The sequence below is a fragment of the Crocodylus siamensis genome, chromosome 15, assembly GCF_052110815.1.
Source record: "Crocodylus siamensis isolate JL-2025a chromosome 15, ASM5211081v1, whole genome shotgun sequence".
NCBI lineage: Eukaryota > Metazoa > Chordata > Crocodylia > Crocodylidae > Crocodylus > Crocodylus siamensis.
In genome coordinates, this window is record NC_143409.1 from 43,509,925 (window position 1) to 43,531,037 (window position 21,113).

General features: G+C 48.2%; 1 protein-coding gene across 1 annotated transcript in view; it reads left to right on the forward strand.

The window, feature by feature from the left end:
- The window catches only part of HCN4 (hyperpolarization activated cyclic nucleotide gated potassium channel 4), a 153,026-nt gene that overhangs the window by 120,261 nt on the left and 11,652 nt on the right, over positions 1 to 21,113 (forward strand). The window contains exons 5-7 of the mRNA XM_090028655.1: positions 65 to 211; positions 2,124 to 2,364; positions 5,237 to 5,401. Of these exons, the coding sequence (XP_089884781.1) occupies positions 65 to 211; positions 2,124 to 2,364; positions 5,237 to 5,401 (553 nt within the window). The remainder of the gene's footprint in view (positions 1 to 64; positions 212 to 2,123; positions 2,365 to 5,236; positions 5,402 to 21,113) is intronic.

Genomic DNA, 21,113 nt, shown 5'->3' on the forward strand with positions numbered 1-21,113 from the left:
GCTCAGGTGCCCTTTAGCCTCACCTCCTGGTAAGACTTTTTCTGTTGCCTTCTCACCTGTGCAGTACAAGCAAGTGGAGCAGTACATGTCCTTCCACAAGCTCCCGGCAGACATGCGCCAGCGGATCCATGACTACTACGAACACCGCTACCAGGGCAAGATGTTTGATGAGGAAAGCATCCTCGGCGAGCTGAGTGAGCCCCTCCGGGAGGTAAGGAGGGGAGCTGCCAAGGGCCTATGGGGGAAATCATGGAGGCCAATGGGTGATTGAGGTTACTCCCAGCTCCAGCAACCACAGAGCTCACAGAGAGCAGCAGGATAGGTTAATACAGGTATTTTGTCAGCTGCCCAAAAGAAGTCACCAGAGTAGAAGGGCAGCAGGAGCACTGGGTGGAGGATGGGGCACAACAAGGCCCAACTCCTTTCTGTGCCTCTGTTTAAGATAGCTTCCGCTTGCTGCGTACAGCAGGTAGCCACAAATAATTTTACAACCCTAGAGAGACATTTGTCATCAGCTCACCTCTGTCATCCCAGGATGAATCTACACATGCTACTAATGTAATATAGGCTTACTGTGTATTAAAATACTGTATAATAAGCCTTCCCCAAGAGCATGTTTATACATGTTGAGCTCAAATCTGATCCCAATGGGAACAGTCCAGTTCAGGGCTATTCCTTCCCTGTTCTGCCCCCTAGGGCTGTGCGAGGCTTCGGACCATGCTTTGGATCTGGAGAAGGGGGAATGGGGCTGGTCCTGATGTTCACAGAGCCAGGAAAGCTCTGCTGGCTACAGCAGCAACTGTCTCCTGGTCTCGTGCACATTGGGAGGGCTCCCGATGTGCACAGGGCTAGGAGACAGCTGCCACTGCAGCCAGCGGAGTCCTCCCAGCCCTGTGAAACATTGGGGCACAGCTGCCAGCAAGCCCCATGCCCAGCGGGGCTTCTCTTCTTTTTTCACGGGAATTAGCAGATCTTTCAAACAAAGGTTAGACTCCTGGTGAGGATGAGGACACAAACTCTCCCTGCCCTGGTGTCTGACTTCCCACCTTCCTGTCCATTCCCCTCAGCACAGCTGCTGCTCTCAGGTGTTGTGCCTCGTAGAGATGTTCCGGCTTCTCATAACCACTCATACATTTTATCCATCACTTGGTTCAGGTTTCTAAGCCCCTGGCCAGCCCTGCAGGGCCTGCATCATTAGCACACACTGCCCCCCTTTCAGCACGTGTCACTTAGTGCATGGAGTCATCTCCTTCTTTATGGTAAATCACTGGGAGGTAAATGACTCCCAGATTTTAGGAGTGATATACGTCCCTCCTAGAGGAGTGATTTAGGTGATTTACCTCCATTTCACTTCATGTTGCCCTCTGAATCTGAACTGATGTGACACAGAACAGACTGAGTCATTGGCTAGCATCATCATAGCCTAAGAGGACCCAATACAGTGAAAAATAAATAAGAGTGCATGCCTCTCTTATGGCAGAGGTAAAATCACATTAGATTGTCATTGACTGAGGTTGACAACCTCAAGGAAGCGGAGCCAAGCTGTGCCACACTAACATGGCCACCTTTCCACCTCTCCTCTTCCCCCACCAAGTCTCCAGCTGCTCCTGATCATTCCTCTTCCAGGTGGCTGGGTACATCTGGACAGTTTAGCGTCTCAAAATCAGGCAAAGACAAGGTAGGGCTGCCAAGGTGGGTTACAGCATATTCCCAGGAAGAAGCCCCCTGGATATGTCTTGTGGCATTTCACCAGTAGCACCCACTGCCTTGTACAGTGCAAGGCCTGCCAAAGCAAAGCTTTCAGGGATGGGTTGTAGGGGAGGCAGCGTGAGGGTCCTAGGTGGCAGGGAATGTCTTGGATTCAAGCGACCCCCAGCATCAAACACCCAGCCTTAGTAAACCTGGCTGTGCTGTACAGGCATCTAGATGCTCTGTGTCCTATCCCAGCATGCGCTGGGTTCTGCATTGAACCGATGAGGAGCACGGTATTTTCTTTGGCTTTTCTAATGACCTGCTCAGGGATGTTGAGGGAGAGTTCATGTCATTGCGTCCTAACTGAATACTTGCATGTCTTTGTGTGCATATGTGTGTGTGACTCCCCTGCTCCTTGCTTTTGTGGCCAGGAAATCATAAATTTCAATTGCCGGAAGCTGGTGGCCTCCATGCCTCTGTTTGCCAACGCGGATCCCAACTTTGTGACATCCATGCTGACCAAGCTGCGGTTCGAGGTCTTTCAGCCAGGGGACTACATCATCCGGGAGGGCACCATTGGCAAGAAGATGTACTTTATTCAGCACGGGGTGGTGAGTGTGCTCACCAAAGGCAACAAGGAGACCAAGCTGGCAGACGGCTCCTACTTTGGAGGTGAGAGCTACTAAGCCATCCAAGTGTACTGCTTAGCAATGAGGCCCAGGGTTGTTCCCTTTGTACCCCCTGAACCGGGGATGACTGCACGTAGAATGAGCATCTCAATCCCCTCCTCCCTCTCCCTTCATTTGTCTCCTCCTTTGCTGCCTTTTATCTTGCACTGAAATTGTCAGCTATTAGGGGTGAGGGGCAACTACTTATTCCCAGGGGTAGGGGAAAGTCTAGCACTTTGTGCCATAGGCTGTTAGTGCTGGTGTATACCATGTCAGTGTGAATCTCAAGGACTGAGCGCGCTGCATCCACCTGAGTCCATGGGCATGCTTCAGAGGTAGGAGTTTGCCTCGGAAGCTGCTCTGGACTCTTGACCGGTGCCCACTCTCAGTCCTGCCAGAGACCAAGGGCCAATAAGCAGGTGGTGGAGTAGACATGAGCCTGCACCAGCCTCAGAGATAAACTTCTGGCTTCAGAGCACCTCAGGAAACTCGAGTGGGCTGGGCTTGCTTCGTCCCGTCCTTCACGAGACCTGCTGCTGGCACAGTATAGACAAGGCCTCAGGCAGTAAGAGGATACAAGTCAAAATCAATATCAAAATCAAAGAGAAGACTGCTCATTTTCTTCTTGCTTTATGTACATTAACAGATCTGCCAGGCAGAGGCCCTTAATATTTCCTTGGGCCCTGCAGTTCTCCTACCACATTTTTATTATTGTATTGAAGTGGTAGCTGGAAATCAGAGCCCTACAGTGTTCAATGTTGTATAGCCATGGGCCAAAAAAACCCGGTAGCCCCTGCATCAGAGAGGTCCCTAATGAAAGACAATGAGGTTCCAGAAGTGGACATTACAGACAGACAGACAGCAGAAAGCAGGATGACAGTCAGACAAACGTGAGGGTGCTAAGGACAGAGCACTGTCTGCTGTTTCACTGTAACTGCTCTGCAAAACCTGCCCAGCAAAACCTCAGACCAGGCAAAAGTTACACAGACACAAATTCCTGTGCAAACATTAGACTTGCCAAAATTCAGTGTACTGTGGAGAAGAGACACGGAGCGGGGCTCTGCCCTGGTAGGCCTCAGAGCTGTCTCAACCACATAAAAGATCTCTTTCTTGTGAGGACCCTCAGCAAGTGTGAAGAAACCCCACTATGCCAGCAGGGTCCAGGGTGCTTGCGCAGTGAGCAGGATATTTGCAACCTGCAGTCCGTTTGTTGGGCTTTGGGCTCGACAGTCCTGGGTGGAGTTTCTGGTTCATATGAATCAGAAATAGCCGAGGGAAATGTGTTGGCTTCATCACAAGACTGCATTGAGCCTTCCTTTCCTGGTATAAGACCTCTTTCCATGCCTTGCAGTCGCTCATTCTTGATACACCAGCACCCCTCTGTGCACTGGCTGTGGGCTGCACCCCACATCTGAAGCTGGATAACTGGTTTGCTTCCCAAATACCAGCTCTTCAGCGGGTGCTTGACTGACCTCTGAAGGTCTAAAATAGGACAGAGGACCGGCTGGCTATGATGCTATTTGCAATGGATAAATGGGACCGTGGACTCTGGTTCAGGTTATATTTCTTTCTAGAATGACTTTGGCCAGATTCCTTTGGAAGGTCCCTGGCAGCTGGAGCGGGAAGGATACCAGCTTCAGACCTAGAGTCCTGAAACTTTTATGCCCAGCTGTATAAAGAAGAAAGAGTGCACTGAAGTTATTGCTTAGGCTGCACTGACAGTCAGGAACCATGCTGGTTGCCAGAAGAGAGTGGTTTTCCTCCAGGTTTAATCGTCCATTAGGATAGCTCCCTCAGGAGTGCTTATCTTAATTTTTTTTTAAAGGGATTAAAAAAAGTATCACCAATCAGAGTTATTACATCACAGTACTACTGTGTCTCCAGCTCTTGAGCATATAGTGGGTGCACAGGAAAGATATCTGTAGAATTACACACACGCACACACCAGGTACGGAGAGGAGTAGAGCCACAAAGTTATACCAGTCAAGAGCATTGCAGTTTTACCTCCAGGGAAGTGTCCATTGTGAGTATGGCTACATGTAATGTAAGTCAAAGGTCCACCTGAGCCCAACAGAGCTAAAGTGCTGAAGACACAGCAAGAGCATACAAAGAGGTAAAGTGGGTAGCAACACATATATATTTGACTCCCTAGCCCAAATGACCAGGTACCCTGTTACAGCTGGGTTGACTAGGGCAGCTTTTGGCACCTATGCAGAGCAAGACTTAAACTCACACCTTCCCAAATGCTGAGAGATGCTTTTTCTGTTTGGCCACCGGGCTCATGGAAATGTTAAATGTTAGTAATAAATGGGCTATATCAAGTGTATCCTGACAACAGGGTCATAACAAATCTACAAATTCCTAGTCAGCTTTGTTGCCTGTGTGTTGTTGGTGTGGTAGATCGTTAACACCTCCTCATACAGAGGCCACAAGTCAAACTAGAGACCTCAGTGCAAATCTTGAGAGAGTTCAGTTCAGTGAGACGTGGCTTGACCTCCTCCTCCCAGCAGCCCAGGAGGAGTTGGAGAGACGCTTCCTCCACTCTGAATGCACAAATGATATCTATGATAATCCACCGGAACAGAACTTGACTAGCTAATTAGATCAGCAGACTCCCTGAGGTGCAATTTTATGCAGTGGCTACCGCAGTTGAGTATTTTGTTTTTAAATGTTATTGCCTACCGAGGACATTTCCACTGCTAATGTTTGGGAGGGGAAGGTGAGGCAGCCTAGCCAGATCCCATTATGCAGCAGGAGCAAAGGCTTTTGCCGGGGGCGACATGGAGGCAGGGATGGTGCTAAGGGGCAAGGCTGGGGACGTTTGAACTTGGTGCGGGTTCTTCTCCCAGGAGTCTGAGGCTGTGTCTTTCTTTCAGAAATCTGCCTGTTGACCCGAGGCCGGCGTACGGCGAGTGTGCGAGCAGACACCTACTGCCGGCTTTACTCACTCTCGGTGGACAACTTCAACGAGGTGCTGGAGGAATATCCCATGATGAGAAGGGCTTTTGAAACAGTGGCACTGGACAGGCTGGATAGAATTGGTAAGTACAAAGTGTGGGGTGAGCTTCTGCCACCTGCTTCCCTGGACTCCGTTCCCAGCAGGGATGTCTCCTGTTTCTCCTTTCACTGGTTGTTTCCAAGAGGGCAAAATGTCACCCGCCCTGCTTTCTTCCGTAGCCCCTGTTTCCAGGATCTCCTTTCATAAGTTCCATTTCCATGCAGATAAATCCAACCACCTCGTGCACATGTTCCTCTGCCTCCCTGCTTCCATTGTCCCCAGTTCTTAGTGGTGTTTTTGGCAGGAAGTCATGGAAGACTTGGCAGAAACACTCTGATGAGATGCAGAACCCTTGTGCCTTGGATTAGACAGGATTGTGGACATCAGCTGAAAATGTGTGAATGGCAATGACATCTCATGGTTGGGAGGAAGTGGGCCAGAGCCCAATGCCTTGTTTCTGCAAGCAGTCTCAGGGATTTCAGTGAGATTTCCTGTGTCATAAGATGCTTCCTGGCATCAGGGGTTAGACTATGCTCTGTCATTAGCAGGGATACCAGCTAGGGCATAATTAAATGGACTAGGGCTATTCATTTTTAGGGCCAAGACTGGTTATCAGCCTGGTTGGGAAGAATCTCAGAGCCTGGCAGGAGGAAGGGGAGACCAGGGTCTTTCGAGGTCCAAGTGACATTCTCTCTTGCCAGATGCTTACAGAGTATAATAGCCAGCGAGCCAAATTATCAATTCATCCAGTATCAGCAAGTGCCCAATTAAACAAAGACCTGGGGCTATTGACAAGATGCTCCAGCATATGCTCCATGGCAGGTTGTTTGCACAGGACATGGCAAAATGCTCAACCTCTGCCAAGCTAATGGAAGTGCAGCTGAAGTCGATAAATCCCACATAATGTTATTGCAGTGGCTCCTGCAGTCCCAGCAGTGGTTGTGGCCCCAGAGTAGGAGTCCACCTGTACTAAAAGGCTCATCATCTAAATGAACAAGACAAATAGAGGGCAGAAGGAGGAATAGACTATTCCCTTCTTTAGAGGGGCACAAAGAGAATAACTGACTTGCCCAAAGTCCCATGAGGAGTTGGTAGCAGAGCTGATGAGTAAGCCTCCTGGAGACCTGCTCCCAGGCCTTAAGCCCTACATCACCCTTCCTTTTTAATACCACCAATCTTAACATCTTTACTGTTTTGAGGAATCAGAAAGGACACTGCTGTTCTGGGCTTCATACTGAGGAGGCAAGAAGGGGCCCTGCATCAGATCAGGGAGAAACCCCCTTTTTCTGTGGGCTCCAGGTTAGGCCATGCCAACAGAACCCCACTCCATCCCAGGCATCTTATAACCAGCAATATTATAAACAGGAAGGCCTGACTCCTAAAGCAAAGCTAAGAGCTAAAAAAGGTACCGTTTGGTAACACACGGGCTAATTAGCCCCCAGAAAATAGTAGCAGCCCCATCACTTGAGATACTTAAAACTAGACTGTACAAAGCTCTGGTAGATATGCCAGAAGGAGTTAGTTCAGTGCCCAGTTAGGCCTAAGAGAGCTTTTCCATCCCTAGTTTTAATGAGACTTAGTTTTAAAACTTGACACTAGGAGCAGTGGCAGTCTCACCTCCCTTGGTTGCTATTCCTTAGCAGTTGTGTGTAAGCTAACTATAACAGTTGTCACACACATGCACCTTCTGCCTGCAAAGCATGACCTATCAAGAATATCATTACCATTGCTGGGCCCTGGGCTCAAGTGTCAGAGGGCCACCCAGCTATAATAATACCTACTACTGCAGTACCTTTCTCATGTTTCAAAATGTTTATGAGGGAGGCCAGTTGCATCATCCCTATTTTATAGATGGGAAATTGAGGTTTAGAGGGATACTACGGCTTGCCAGCAGTTACCCAGAAGGTCAGTGGCAGAGCTGGGAATACAGCCTGAGTGCCCCAGTTCCTTTCTGTGTCTCTTTGCACTAATACTTTGTTCTGGGCCAGAACAACCATGTGCAGTGAAACCAAGATCTAATAAGGGCTTTGGTCTTCCTTGCCATATTTCTCTGCTCCTCTGGCATGGCACCAGTCATTACAAGTTGCTGTGAGTATGTTGGGGGCATATAAAGTACATTATTCCGTCTGAAGTTGATTTCAGCTTCCACTAGCTGCAGCTCTTCCCTACATATTCAAAGAGCAGCTGTATCCATCCAGTCCAAATGGCCTTTTGCCTTGGTTAAGAAAACAACAAGGAACAAAAGAGAGATCTTCAGTGGAGAGCAGAGGGTGTTTCATCGCCTCCATTGCAGTCTGCGAAGTTCTACCTGCACAAAATGGCGGCTGCAAGCAGAAGATCCCTAGAAATAGAAAGGTACAGGACAGACTAATGAATCATGATAGTTTTGGTAATAAGGCAGCAGATGTTCTGTACATCCGAGGGGAAGCTCTTTGTGCTTGGATATAGTCCCTATTACTGCAGTCCCTGACTTGCTTCCAATCCTCAATGTAGTAATCTTCATCCGGTGAGCCAGGCCATTGCCACTATCCTCATTTTATGAACATGGAATAAAGAGGCACAGTAAGAAGTGGGAAGAATCAAGGCTCAGATCCCTGTAGGTATTTAGGCAACTAACTCCTATTGATTTCAGTACAGATTAGGTGCCTAGAGCAAGGTCTTCCAAGACCATACAGAAAATCCATGGCAGAACAAGAAACTGCACTTAGATGCCCAGCCTGGGGCTCAAACTGCTGGATCATCCTTCCCCACTCACCTCTACTAAGCAATATCAAAACAAGAAACCCATCTCCAGCCATGGCTGCCCTGGAGACTCTGTGTGTCATTTATAGCAGTAGTGTTCAGCTCATCTGGCCTTGTGGGCCTGTGGGCCAGATGGGTGGTGCGGGGCCAGTGCATGGGCCAGATCAGGAAGGTGGAGCCTGTCTATGGGCTGGAAGGAAAGCATGGAGCCTTGTCATCTGACCTGCGGGGCTGGGACTTGACAGTGGCATCATTAATTGCTACAGCTGCCGGAGCCAGAACTGCCAATAAACTTCCCACTACCAGACTTGCATCCCTGTGGGCAGTTTCGCCAGCCAAATGACACGGTGCTGAGCTCTGGATCCGCCCTGCAAGCTGGATCTTGGTCACCCCCATCTCTAACATCAAGCATCGTACCTCCATTTTACAGACCAGCAAACTGAGGTGCAGAGGGGCAAATCAGCCAAGGTCACACAGTGAGCCAGTGGCAGCATGGGGAAGAGATTTAGGTGGTCTGTTTTCTAATATGCTACTCTTAGTTTTGCAATGCTGCTTTTCAGTGGCACCATCAGAAATGAAGACTAGGGGATGTCTTGTTGGTGTGGTCTGTGCTTAGATCCTGACTCAGATTCCCTCAGCAGGAGCTATAAGGGCCAGTCCCATTTAGATCACCTCCTTACTGCCTCCAGACCCGTTTTCCTGGTTTCTCCATGTTGCAGCTGGGAAGCGGGAAGAGAAGCTCTTCATGTTAAGCAAGGCAGGAACTACTAAGCAGCAGTAGCTAATACCAGGCCTTCCAGCATCAGTGGCTGATGGGGGAGTTGCTCTCTGTTACACTGTTCTCTGAACCAGCACAGCATCCATGCCTGCCTCTTTCCCTTAGAGAAATTGCCCTTTGCATGCCGCCACAGAAGAGAAAGGGCAAGGTCAGAAGGTGACACGGAGGAGTTAGAACAACAGGCCCAGCAGCACAGTGGTCTGGCTTTATTCTCTCTCCTTCCCCCTTTGCTGCTAACCCAGAGCTACCTTGGTTGCTCTGCCAGCTGGATGTCATGCAACAGGGGAGGTATGAGGATAGTAAAGTGGAAATTCCTAGTGCTGCTGCTTCTCGTTCTCTGTAGTCCTGCTGCTGTCTTGTGTCCCTAAGTGTCAGCATCTCAGCAGCTGGAAGACAGCACCATACACCATTGCTCCACCGCACCTTTCCACCTGAAAGCTCCCAAAGCATTTGGGTTGGGATTTCTTCAGGGAGCCTGAAGGAGTTAGCGCCCAGCTCCCTTTCAGCTTCAGCAGGTGTATTCCTGCCTTGGCTTCCACTGGCAATCTTAGTTGTTATAACCAGGCATCACTTGACCTTCCACTGAAATGCCCAACTTCAGGACAACCATGCAAGAGTGCTTGATGGATTAGGAAAGCGATTGTCTCAGTTAAAGTCTGGGGGAAACAGGAGGCAGGAAGTGGTAGCAGCAGCCGGATGTGGATTGGGACACCAGATGTGTCCCCCCCGCTCCTATGGAATGTGGTGGGGGACGTTCGGTCACTGTCGTCCAAAGCCAGGGGCCTTCCCAGCTTGCCCACTACTGAGCTGCACCCAGTGGCGTGCTTTGGAGAGTCCAGTGACCCCCCTGGACAAACTGGTTCGGTTCTGCCTTCTGGCTCAGGACAGATCATAAGGGGCCATGTCCATGAAGGTGTGAAGAGACAGTTCTGAGCAGAAGGAACATCATAGTTTTGGCTCAAGATGTCCTCAAGCAGGTTTGTTCAACTCAGCTTCAAACAAGTGTCGCTTGTCAAGTCAGTGGTGCATTCAGTGTCTCTGGAAACCTTCTGCCCAGGTGATACTGTGTCCTTGAAAAGCCTGGGCATCATTTGAGCACATCAGAAGGTTTGGTGGAATCTATCACTGTCTGACACTGTGATGAGAAGTATCTTGCGCTCGGAGCCTCTTTGGCCCTTTCCCCTGCTGTGAAGGGCTAATAGATAATGGGCAGAACCAGGAGAAAAAATCCATCCCTCCACCTGGTTAAGCTGACGGCAGGGATATTTATGATATTAGTCACTCTGCAGAGGCTACAGAGACAGTGGCCAAGTTATTTCTCCAAGCAGTGGAGGGACAGAATGACAATACAGTGGAGAGATGAGAGGGCAGCAGGGGCTGTATCAGCTAACTAGAAGCGCAGCAAGGCATCCACACATGCAGGGAAGATGCTGGTTGAGTACCCAGGTGTGGGTGGGATAGAAGCATATTTCATAGATTTCATAGACATTAGGGCTGGAAGGGACCTCGGGAGATCATCGAGTCCAGCCCCCTGCCCAAAGGGCAGGAAGTCAGCTGGGGTCATAGGATCCCAGCAAGATAAGCATCCAATTTGCTCTTGAAGGTGTTCAATGTAGGTGCTTGAACCACCTCCGCTGGCAGACTGTTCCAGACCTTGGGGGCTCGGACAGGAAAGAAATTCTTCCTTATGTCCAGCCTGAAACGGTCTTGCAGGAGTTTGTGACCGTTCAACCTCGTCATCCCTTGGGGCGCTCTGGTGAACAGACGTTCCCCCAGATCCTGGTGGTCACCCCTGATAAACTTATAGGTGGCCATCAGATCACCCCTGAGCCTGCACTTTTCCAAGCTGAAGAGTCCCATGGCTCTCAGCCTGTCATCGTAAGATCGGTTTTCCTGACCTCTGATCATGCGCGTGGCTCTCCTCTGGACTCTCTCAAGCTTCTCCACATCCTTTTTGAATTGTGGAGCCCAAAACTGGACGCAATACTCCAGCTGCGGCCTCACCAAGGCCGAGTACAAGGGGAGAATGACGTCCCGGGATTTGCTCGAGAAGCATCTATGGATGCACACCAGCATTTTGGTCGCTTTACTAGCCGCAGCATCGCATTGCAGGCTCATGTTCATCTTGTGGTCAATGATGACCCCCAAGTCTTTTTCTTCTGTAGTGCTAACCAACGTAGCACTGCCGAGCCTATAAGGATGCTGCAGGTTTTTCCCCCCAAGATGGAGAACCTTGCATTTATCGGTGTTAAACACCATCAGGTTCTCGTCTGCCCATTTGCTGAGCTTGTCCAGGTCAGCCTGGATCACCCGCCTATCTTCTGGCGTGGATGCTTTGCCCCAAAGTTTGGTGTCATCGGCGAACTTGGCCAGTCCACTCCTGACTCCAATGTCCACATCGTTAATGAAGATGTTGAACAGGATGGGTCCCAGGACAGAGCCTTGAGGGACCCCACTGGTCACAGGCACCATGATGAGTGACTGCCATCAATCACAACCCTCTGGGTCCGACCACGAAGCCAATTTCCCAGCCAGCAAATTGTGGTGGAGCCAAGGCCACAACTGGGCAGTTTGGCCAAGAGGTGATCATGGGATACCAGATCAAAAGCTTTTTTGAAGTCAAGATATATGACATCAATCTCTTCTCCCTTGTCCAGGTGATAGGTCACCTGGTCATAGAAGGAAATGAGATTGGTCAAACAAGACCTACCCGCAACAAACCCGTGCTGGCTGTCCCTTAGGATGTTAGCCTGGGCCAGTCCCTCAAGGATGGCCTCCTTAATAAACTTTTCTAAGATCTTCCCCAGGATAGAAGTCAAGCTAATGGGCCTGTAGTTAGCCGGATCCACTCTCCTCCCTTTCTTGAAGATCGGCACCACATTGGCCTTCTTCCAGTCTTCAGGCACTACACCAGAGCGCCAGGAGTTTTCAAAGATCCGTGCCAGGGGCTGGGCTATGACGCTCGCCAGCTCCTTGAGTACCCTGGGGTGCAGATTGTCAGGGCCGGCTGACTTGAAGGTATCCAGCTTCTCAAGGTGTTCCTTCACGAGGTCAGCATTTATGTAGGGTAGGGGATCCCCATCACCCGGATCTCCCTGTCCCATAGCAGGCATGGCTGTCCCATGCGACTGATGAAAGACTGACACAAAGTACCTATTTAATAGGTTGGCTTTTTCCTGGGCGTCAGTTGTCAGTTGCCCCATCTGGTTTAGCAGGGGTCCAACCTTGCCCTTGCTTTTCCTCCGGCTCCCGACATATCTGAAAAAGGACTTTTTGTTGTCCTTGATGCCTGAAGCTAGTTGGAGTTCAGTTGCAGCCTTGGCTTTCCTGGTTTGCTCCCTGCAGGACCGGACCAGCGCGGAGTAATCCTCCTTGGAGGTGAATCCCATCCTCCATCCTTTGTAGGCTTTCCTTTTTAGCCACAGTAGGTCCGCTAGGTCTCTGGAGAGCCAGGGGGGCTGCTGTGCCTTCTTGCTGCCTTTCCTCCATGTTGGAATAGATTTAGCTTGTGCACTGAGGATCGCTCCCTTGAGGAGCAACCACTCTTCTTGAACTCCCATTTCCCTGGGGTCATGGTCCCTGAGGGCCTGACTGACTAGCCTCTTGAGCTTGTCAAAATCGGCTTTTCTGAAGTCAAGGACTTCTGTGTTGCTGACTGACTTGCCAGCTTTCCGGCAGATGGTGAAGGTGATCAGCTCGTGGTCGCTGTCACCCAACTTCCCATCAATCACTAGGTCGCCGATTAGGTCGTCCCCCGTAGCCAGTACCAGGTCGAGCAGCGCTTTGCCTCTCGTTGGCCCATAGACTTCTTGAGTCAGGTAGAGGTCATCCACACACGAGAGAAAGCTTTGCGCCCGCTCAGATTTAGCTGAATGATCTTCCCACGAGATGTCCGGGTAATTGAAGTCACCCATGACAACCAAGGTCCTGGAGCAAGCGGCCTCAGTCAGTTCCCGGGCAAACTCCTGGTCAGCTCAGGACTTTGAGTGGGAGGTCTGTAGTAGACTCCCACCATTGTGTCCCCTGTGCCGAATTCCCCACGAATTTTTACCCAGAGGGTCTCTAGCTGTCCATGCCGGTCGCCAACATCAGCTTGGAGGGACATGTAGCTTTCCTTCACATAGAGAGCTACACCCCTGCCCCTTTTGTCAACACGATCCCTCCTGTATAGGGTATAGCCCTCTATACCTGTGGTCCAGTCATGGGTGGAGTCCCACCAGGTCTCCGTTATCCCATGTGCCCCTCATAGCCCCTTTGGATGGCCGATGTGCCAAGGTGGAGAGGGTAGGGAGAAGGTAGGGTTCACAGACAGAGGCCTTGGAGTAATGACAGGAGCATTGGTTGCCCTGTTACCATAAGTTTTGATATGTCCTTCTACATTTGCATTCAAGGGGCAGTCATGTTGGCATACTGCCTGGGTCACTCACAACTACAACAATGGGACAGAGGTTCCCTAAATACTCCTTGCTCCATTGCCAGGGCACCCATGATAGACTGGAGATAATTTACCCTTATTTGTACCCTTTGAAATCAAAAGCCAAGGCACATCCACCCGAATACAAAGTCCATTGAAGTCACTGGGAAGGCAGCCACTGATTTCAGTTACCCTTGAATCGGTCCCACAATAGGTATGTTTATTTGCTGGGGTGCGTATGATTGTCTGACAGTCTCAGCCTGCCGAGTGCTTACAGGAGTATGTCATTGCTCTCAAATAATTTACAAACAAAATCCCCAATCCTTTAAAGATATATATACTTGCTTAACCCTATGTTTTCCAAATAGACCCACTGAAGTGATTCTTCAGAGTCTGAAATACTAAGCATGTGCTTAAGTCATTACAAATAAAAGCCTATATCAGTACTGAAGATGAGCAAATCATGCAAATGTGTAGCTGACAAGATGCCCTTTTCCTTGTTCTTGAGCGCACTGCAAATTTGTTCAGCTTATTTATGCTTTCAAATGACGTGCTGCCTTCCTCGGTGAGTAATTCTTTGTCTGCCAACCGTTGGTGGATGGTCCCTGCTTGTGATGTGTCCATTAGTTACATAAGTTGCATGTTTCTGTTCCCTGAGTGAATCTGAAACTGGCTTTCGGTGAGCATTCAAGCTTAAAATTAGATTTTCACAAGTATTTGCACTTGTAAAACACAACCGCTCAAATGTTCGTTGAAAGCAAACATAATATGGATGTGGGTATTGTTGAATCAAAATTCATGTATGCGTTCAAAAAATATTTGGGGCGCAGTTATTTTCCATTCTTCATTCATTCCATTCTTCATTCTACATTTCTTTAATAGAGGCCATTTATTGTTCCTATCAAGGTCACTGTTGATAGCTGAGATCATATAGGGAAGCTAGATAGAATCGTCTCCGCTGTCAAATGGAATTTCTGACTCTCAGTAGTTTAAAGTTCATGCATTTGAATGCTCAAAATATACATTCCAATACAAAAATACTGGTTTTTTCTGGGTTAAGATGGCTCTCTCCTCCCTTATGACAGTACAATCACTAAAACCTAAGGAAAAGATAAATCAAGGCAAAAGCCACTGACAACACAATACCTGTCTCCAAAATGAGTCCAATAATATTCTGTTGGAATAAGAATCTCCAAATGAGGAGCCACACTCAGATAACTACAGCAATTTTATATTGATATAATTGCACTCGAGAAAATGGTAACGCTTTCCTGTATAGACAAGCTCAGCAAGGAAGGACTGTCTTGCAATTAGGCCAGCTGATCTGTGAATGAGAAGAGCTGGAATTTATTCCAAGTTCTGTCTCAGTTATCATTCTGCACCATGAGGATAATAATATTCCTTTCCCTAACCCAGGTCTTTTGAAGATCAGTCTACTTATGTTTAGGAGGTGCCAACATGCAAGTGACAGGCTCCATTTAAATAAGCATATAAATAAATGTAAAGAATCAAACTGCATGGTAGTATGAGAGCCCATGCCTTACTTCTGTGAGTAACTGCCAATGAACTACTTGTAGAAGTCAGGCAAACAGATTACCTGTAAAGCTCTACTTTTCCCTTAAGCTTGCTGGTACAAGTATCCATAAGCCACTAGAATGCAGGAGATTCCCAGAAACCAGAGATTAATATCTAGTGGTAGAATATGTGCATTTGGGGGAATTTTTATTTTAAAACTGATATGGAATCTTTCAAACCTCTTAAACTAGTGGAATCGTTTCCATATTTGTTAATAGAATCGATTCACTATCTGCTATTTTATCTTTGCCTGTACTCTTCAGAAAAAACACTAAACATGGGGAACTTTCAATGACATTTTGATGTGGATTAAGAACTAAAATTCTTAGTAGATGCCAACAGCGCCTGCATTTATGCCAGTGGGTCACATACTAACACATGTGCTCATGTTGAATACCCCTTTACTTCACCAATGTTCCCCTCAAAATCAATATATCTACATGCTACTTGACCTAAGTAAAGAGTCAGAGTCTCACCTCATGTGATGGAAGACATCTGGGTGTCTTAAGATGACACAGAAAACTTGTTTAGTATGAGTAGATGAAGTGCCAAATTAAACTCTAGAAGCCAAACAAAACCCAGGCGACCCCAATTAACAATACCAAAGAAGTACCACTGTTGTTTGTCTTGCAGCACACTGGATGGGAGTCAGGAGCTGTAGGGTTTATGCCTCTGCCACTGATTAGCCAAATAACCTTGAGCAAGTCATGTCCTCTCCCTTTATCTTTCTGGAAGATGGGAAGTTCTTCAGGACAGACTTTGTCTCTCAGGCAAATACCACATCCTGTAGGTGGGAATCCAGTTTTGCATGGGGCCTCTAGGCACTATCAGAGTACCAGCAGAGCCATCTGGCAGCTGAAGTGCATATGAGCTGAGCTGCAAAGGAGGTGTACAGGGATGGACACTAGCGGATGATCAAGACAGAGTATGCCTAGCAATGAACATCACAGCTGTCAGCTCCTCTGTGTGGCATTGGGGACAGAGTACAGGAGCTTTGGCTCTGAGCACAAGAACTTTTTCCTCTTGAACTAAAGAGGCCTCCCTGCCCTGGGCCAGCAAGTGATAGTGAGCTGCCAGGATTTTGTGCTTCAGCTACTGAATGTCATCATAGACTGGAAAAACACTTCACGAATCTTGTGCATAGTTAGGGAGGCTTGCAAATGATTTGCCAATTTCTGTATACTTTAGACATAATGAGAGGAAGAAAATATTCATCACATGCAAGTATTCTTTAAATATCATAACGCTCCTCAGATAAATTATTCAGTCTATCTGATTTGCCCAGCTCTGATTTCCACCTTTGTCTTAACAGACACCCAACAAGTGACTGCTAATAGGAATTTGTATAATAAAAAAACAAAAAACCCTGTTGAGTACATACGCAGATTTTTGTACTGAAGTCACTCTCTTGGGTAGCGGGGTGTAACTATTATAACCCTACCATGAACAGGGTTATACTGGTATTAATATTCATACAATTTATATCTCTTCCCTTTATATGAATCTTTATACAGGTAGAACTGCATGCACACTCCCAGCCTGTGAAAGGCTTTAACAATCAGACAGTTAAAGTAGGACAAATCTTGCACAGGAACAAGCAAAAAAAAGCCTCAGTGGATGAAGGGCTGTTGAGGAGTCCGGGAATGACCCTGTCTACGCTCAATCTCTCTCTGATTTAATTAAACAGGTTTAGTTGAATCAGTGCTAACCTCCATCACATGGACACACTTATTTTCATTAAAAGCAGGTTTATTTCAGTTTAGCTTAAACCTGCTCCTAATTAAGTCACGAGGCCACAGGGACACAAATGAAGTTAGTCTGAGACAGAGGGGCATCAAAGCAAAAGCCTGGAGGTGTCGGCTAGGCCTGTGCGAAGCAGCTAGTATTCGCTTCGGATTCGGCCAATTTGGGGGACAGTGATTCAATTCAGTGATTCAAAGCACTGTCCTAAATTGATTCAGCCTCCAGGTTGAAAAATGACCCATCCACCACCGCTCTCTGGGTGCGGCCCTCCAGCCAGTTGGCGACACATCTGACTGGGTGGGTGTCGACACCACAGCCCCCCAGTTTCTTAATGAGAACGGGGTGAGAGACAGTGTCGAAAGCCTTCCGGAAGTCCAGGAGGACGATGTCCACTGTTACCCCTGCGTCTAACGATCTGGTGATCTGGTCATAGAAGGCCACCAGGTTGGTCTGACAGGACCTGCCACTAATGAACCCGTGTTGCTTGCCCCTAAGCATAACCTCCCCTGCTGGCCCCTCCTGGACATGCGCCAGAATAATTTTCTCAAACAGCTTGCCCAGGATTGAGGTAAGACTAACTGGCCTATAGTTTCCTGTGTCCTCCTTCCTCCCTTTTTTGAAGATGGGAACCACATTGCCCTTCTTCCAGTCCTCTGGCACCACACCAGAGCACCACGAGTATTCGTACAGCCGTGCCAGGGGTCCTGTAATGACCTCAGCCAATTCCCTCAGTAGTCAGGGGTGGAGATCGTCTGGACCAGCTGATTTGAATACATCCCGTCCCTCCAGACGTTCCCTGACTAGTTCCTCACTGACCCTTGGCCTAGGTGTGCCTCCCCTGGGGCCTGAGGAGGGCCAAAGGGGGGTGGCTGAAAATGGAGGCAAAGAAATTGTTAAATATGTTGGCTTTGTCATCTGGTGTGACGACCAAATTTCCTAGCATGTCTTGCAGGGAACCTTCTTTTTGCCCCCGATGTAAGTTAAATGGCTATAACTGCAGACTGACAACCAGTGTTAGGCAAGACATGTTAACTGACAAATTCAGTACATGCACCTCAACTTCTTACTTTAGACACAGCCGAAGAGCTTGTAGACAGGAGAAGATAGTCCAGACTAGGGCAGCATGTGGGCTGAATCTGGAATCACTATACTAACAATAGAGAAATGGGTTAAACTAATCTGAAAAAGGTGCATTTATACTGGAATAAGAGCACCTATGCATTGAGAAAAGTTATTCCAAAACCACCGTGCTCATTAATTTCCCTCTGTGTAAACAAGCCCCCAAACTGTCAGGCAGTGGCAGGAAATGGTACAATGAGACCCCATAGCCACTGTAACCTTAGGGGAGGGGGCAGATTAGCATATATGAGAAATTACCAGTGTAATAAACATTCCTAGCACTTCTTTGCCCTTCAGTAATTACCTGCTGCAGTATTGATTCCCCGGGCACAGGTGACGGACAGGCCAGGCCAGGATAGTACACAGTCAGCCCAGCAGCAGAGGGTTGCAAAAGACACCTTCACATCTGCCCAGTCTGAGTGTGCTGGGAGCGCCTGGCCTTGGCCATGGAGCTGAATGGGTGTGTTCAGTATTCAGGCTTAAATACAAAGAATGTACCCGGGCTGCCCACGAGTGAAGGAGCAGAGCACAGATGCCCTTACAGCAGAGAAGGACATTGGCCACCATGATAAAGGGAGGACATTGTGAATGCAAGCAAGTTCAGAAGGCATTTCAGCCACCTGGGTGCCTGCACAGCAGCCAGTGGATTGAGACTGCAATGGAGAAAGCAAGAATGAACCAAAAGTGGCTGCTCATCTCCCCACCTTCCATGGGGAATTTTAACAACAGAGAATTAATTTGATTATTTGATAAAATAATTACTGTTGAGTGCTGGTTCTTTTCATGAAATCACATGGCCCTTTTCTTTGGGACTTTTGTGTGTTATCTGGAGTAGAGCAAAAGCTGACTTTACCATTCTTTATACGGAGAGGGAGAGGCATGCATTGGTTTAAGCTCCAATATTTCACATACAGTCCTTGGCTTATAAGCTTTTTGGGAACACCCTCCAGCTTCTATCTACCTTTCTTTTATGGTGCTGAGAACTGATTTTTGTAGGATCCACAGGATTTGTTAGTCTGGTTTACAGTTAGTACTACTGTAGCACCTAGGGACCCAGGTTCCCCTTGTGTGTTTTATGCATAGAGTTTTGTGCATTAAAGGACTCCATTTACACTATAACAGCTGGACCTTCATTAAAAGTACTACATATGGCCATGTCATATACTTGTGCTCGTATCTGATGTTCTTTCTGAGCAAATGGAGCCTCCTAGCAGCTTACTGGTGCCACCCTTCACATCATCCTTTCTACAACTCCTGTTCAGGTCCTCTCCATGCAAAGCGGTGACAACCTAACCATGACGTTCCACTGCTGTTGCCTAATCTGTGCCAGTGCTGCGTCACTACACTATGTGCCATTGTCTTCTGCTGGGTGGAATCATAACTCCTTGCCTGCATGTCAGGGGCTTTGTGCTATCACATGCTTAGGAAGGATTTGCCTTTAGAGCAACAGGAGAACTCAGATTCAATGAAGTCCTGAACAACTGGAGCATGCATCACAGAGATACCAGCAAATTTCTAAGATGCAGACAGATTTGTGACAATACTGATGCCCGGCAGAGGAAGCAGCAATGTGGACTCAGGCTGCCTCTGGTTTCATAAGAAACACTCGAAAGGGACTAGGGGGTAATATCAGTGTCTGCCAAATAAACTGTTAGGAAAAATTGGCCTGGTAGACGAACCCAGCAGGCTTTCACCCCAGGAGATCAAAACGAAGCTGGCAGAATGAATTAGCAACAGTCACCATCAATGTCATCTGCTCCCCTTAGGTCAGCATTCAAAACAAGCAAGTAAAGTAAACTCCATATAGTCAGAAAAGGTAGCAGAAAACTGTCCAGGTTGAGATTCACCTCAGGATGATGACCTTTCACTGTGCAGTCTGACCTTCCCAAAAAGATCCTCCCCTTCCCTGTAACACATATCACTAATCTAGAGCTCACTAGAAACCGTAAAATGACCCTGGTCACAGCAAAAGGAGTTTGGTGGTGATGGCTGTGTGGTATGTAGTATGGTGGTGGTATGTAGTGCTGCAGACCCACCTGCGGCGCTACCCATGACACATTCAGCCATTCCCCACACTGCTACCTTACAGCATCGGGGTGGGGGTTGACCCCAAGAGATCCTGGGATCAAAAAAACCCATGTGGAAAAAGTGGGGTGGCGCATGTGGTGGCAGAGTGTCCTGCCCAAAACTGGAGCCTGGCCGGCTCCAGAGCCACACATCGGCTGCCAGCCAGACGCCCAGCTGCAGCTTCCCTGGGCCCCAGGACCCCAAGTAAGGCTGCTGGGGCCAGAACAATTGCCGGTCCCAGCCTTCCCTACACCACCTGTAGCACACCAGGGCATGCATGGCACAGGCATTCCCCAAGGAAAAGTAGCAGTGGCACAAGGTGTGCTGCTGGTACTCGTTCCCAGGGAACCAAATGTCCGTGGTCATCTGGATGTGGCCTTGGTGAGCATTTGTGCCTTTGGGTGATAAAGAACTACCCCCCATGGGGCTGGCATTGGTAACATGTTGGTGCCTCCTACAGGCCCAGTGATAAAGAGCTGTCCAAATGCCAGGCTGTTTCTCACCAGCCCCACTCATTCCCCTCTAAACCTCACTCACTGGCATCTGCTGTAGTGTGGACTATGTCCACCCTGGAGACCAGGCCACATTTGGTGGATTTTGTTGGTCTAGGTGTTATAGTGATACAGAAGAAAAAGACGGTTCTTGCTACATTCAGAGCTAGTCATAGACAAGTAGGGTTGAAAGGGACCTCACAAGGTCACCTAGTCCCGCCTCCTGCTTAACACACCATCATCCCCGAACAAAAAACAATCCCAGACAAGTGTCTGTCTAACCTGCTCTTGAAAACTTCCAAGGATGGAGATTGCAGTTTCTCTAGGTAGCCGGTTCCAATGCTTGACTATCCTCATAATCAAAAAGTTCTTTCTAGTCTCCAACCTAAATTTCCTCTGCTGCAGCTTGAGGCCATTGTTCCTATTTCTGTCCCCTACAGCCACAGAGAAAAGCCCATCTCCATCTGCTGTATAATCATCCTTCAGGTATTTGAAGACTGTTATCAAATCCCACCTCAGTCTTCTCTTCTCTAGGCTAAATAATCCTAATTCTTTCAACCTGTTCTCATTAGTCTTGCCTCCCAGACCCCTAATCACTTTTGTTGCTCTGCACTCAGCTCTTTCCAATCTGTCCACATCCTTCCTGAAATGTGGGGCCCAAAACTGGACATAATGCTCCAGGTGAGGCCTCACCACTGCTGAACAAAATGAAAGAATCACTCCCCCTGATTTGCGATTGACACTTCTGTTAATACAACCCAGTATGTGGTGGGCTTTTTTTTAGAGCAAGAGCACACTGGGTGCCTATACACATCCTCTGACATGT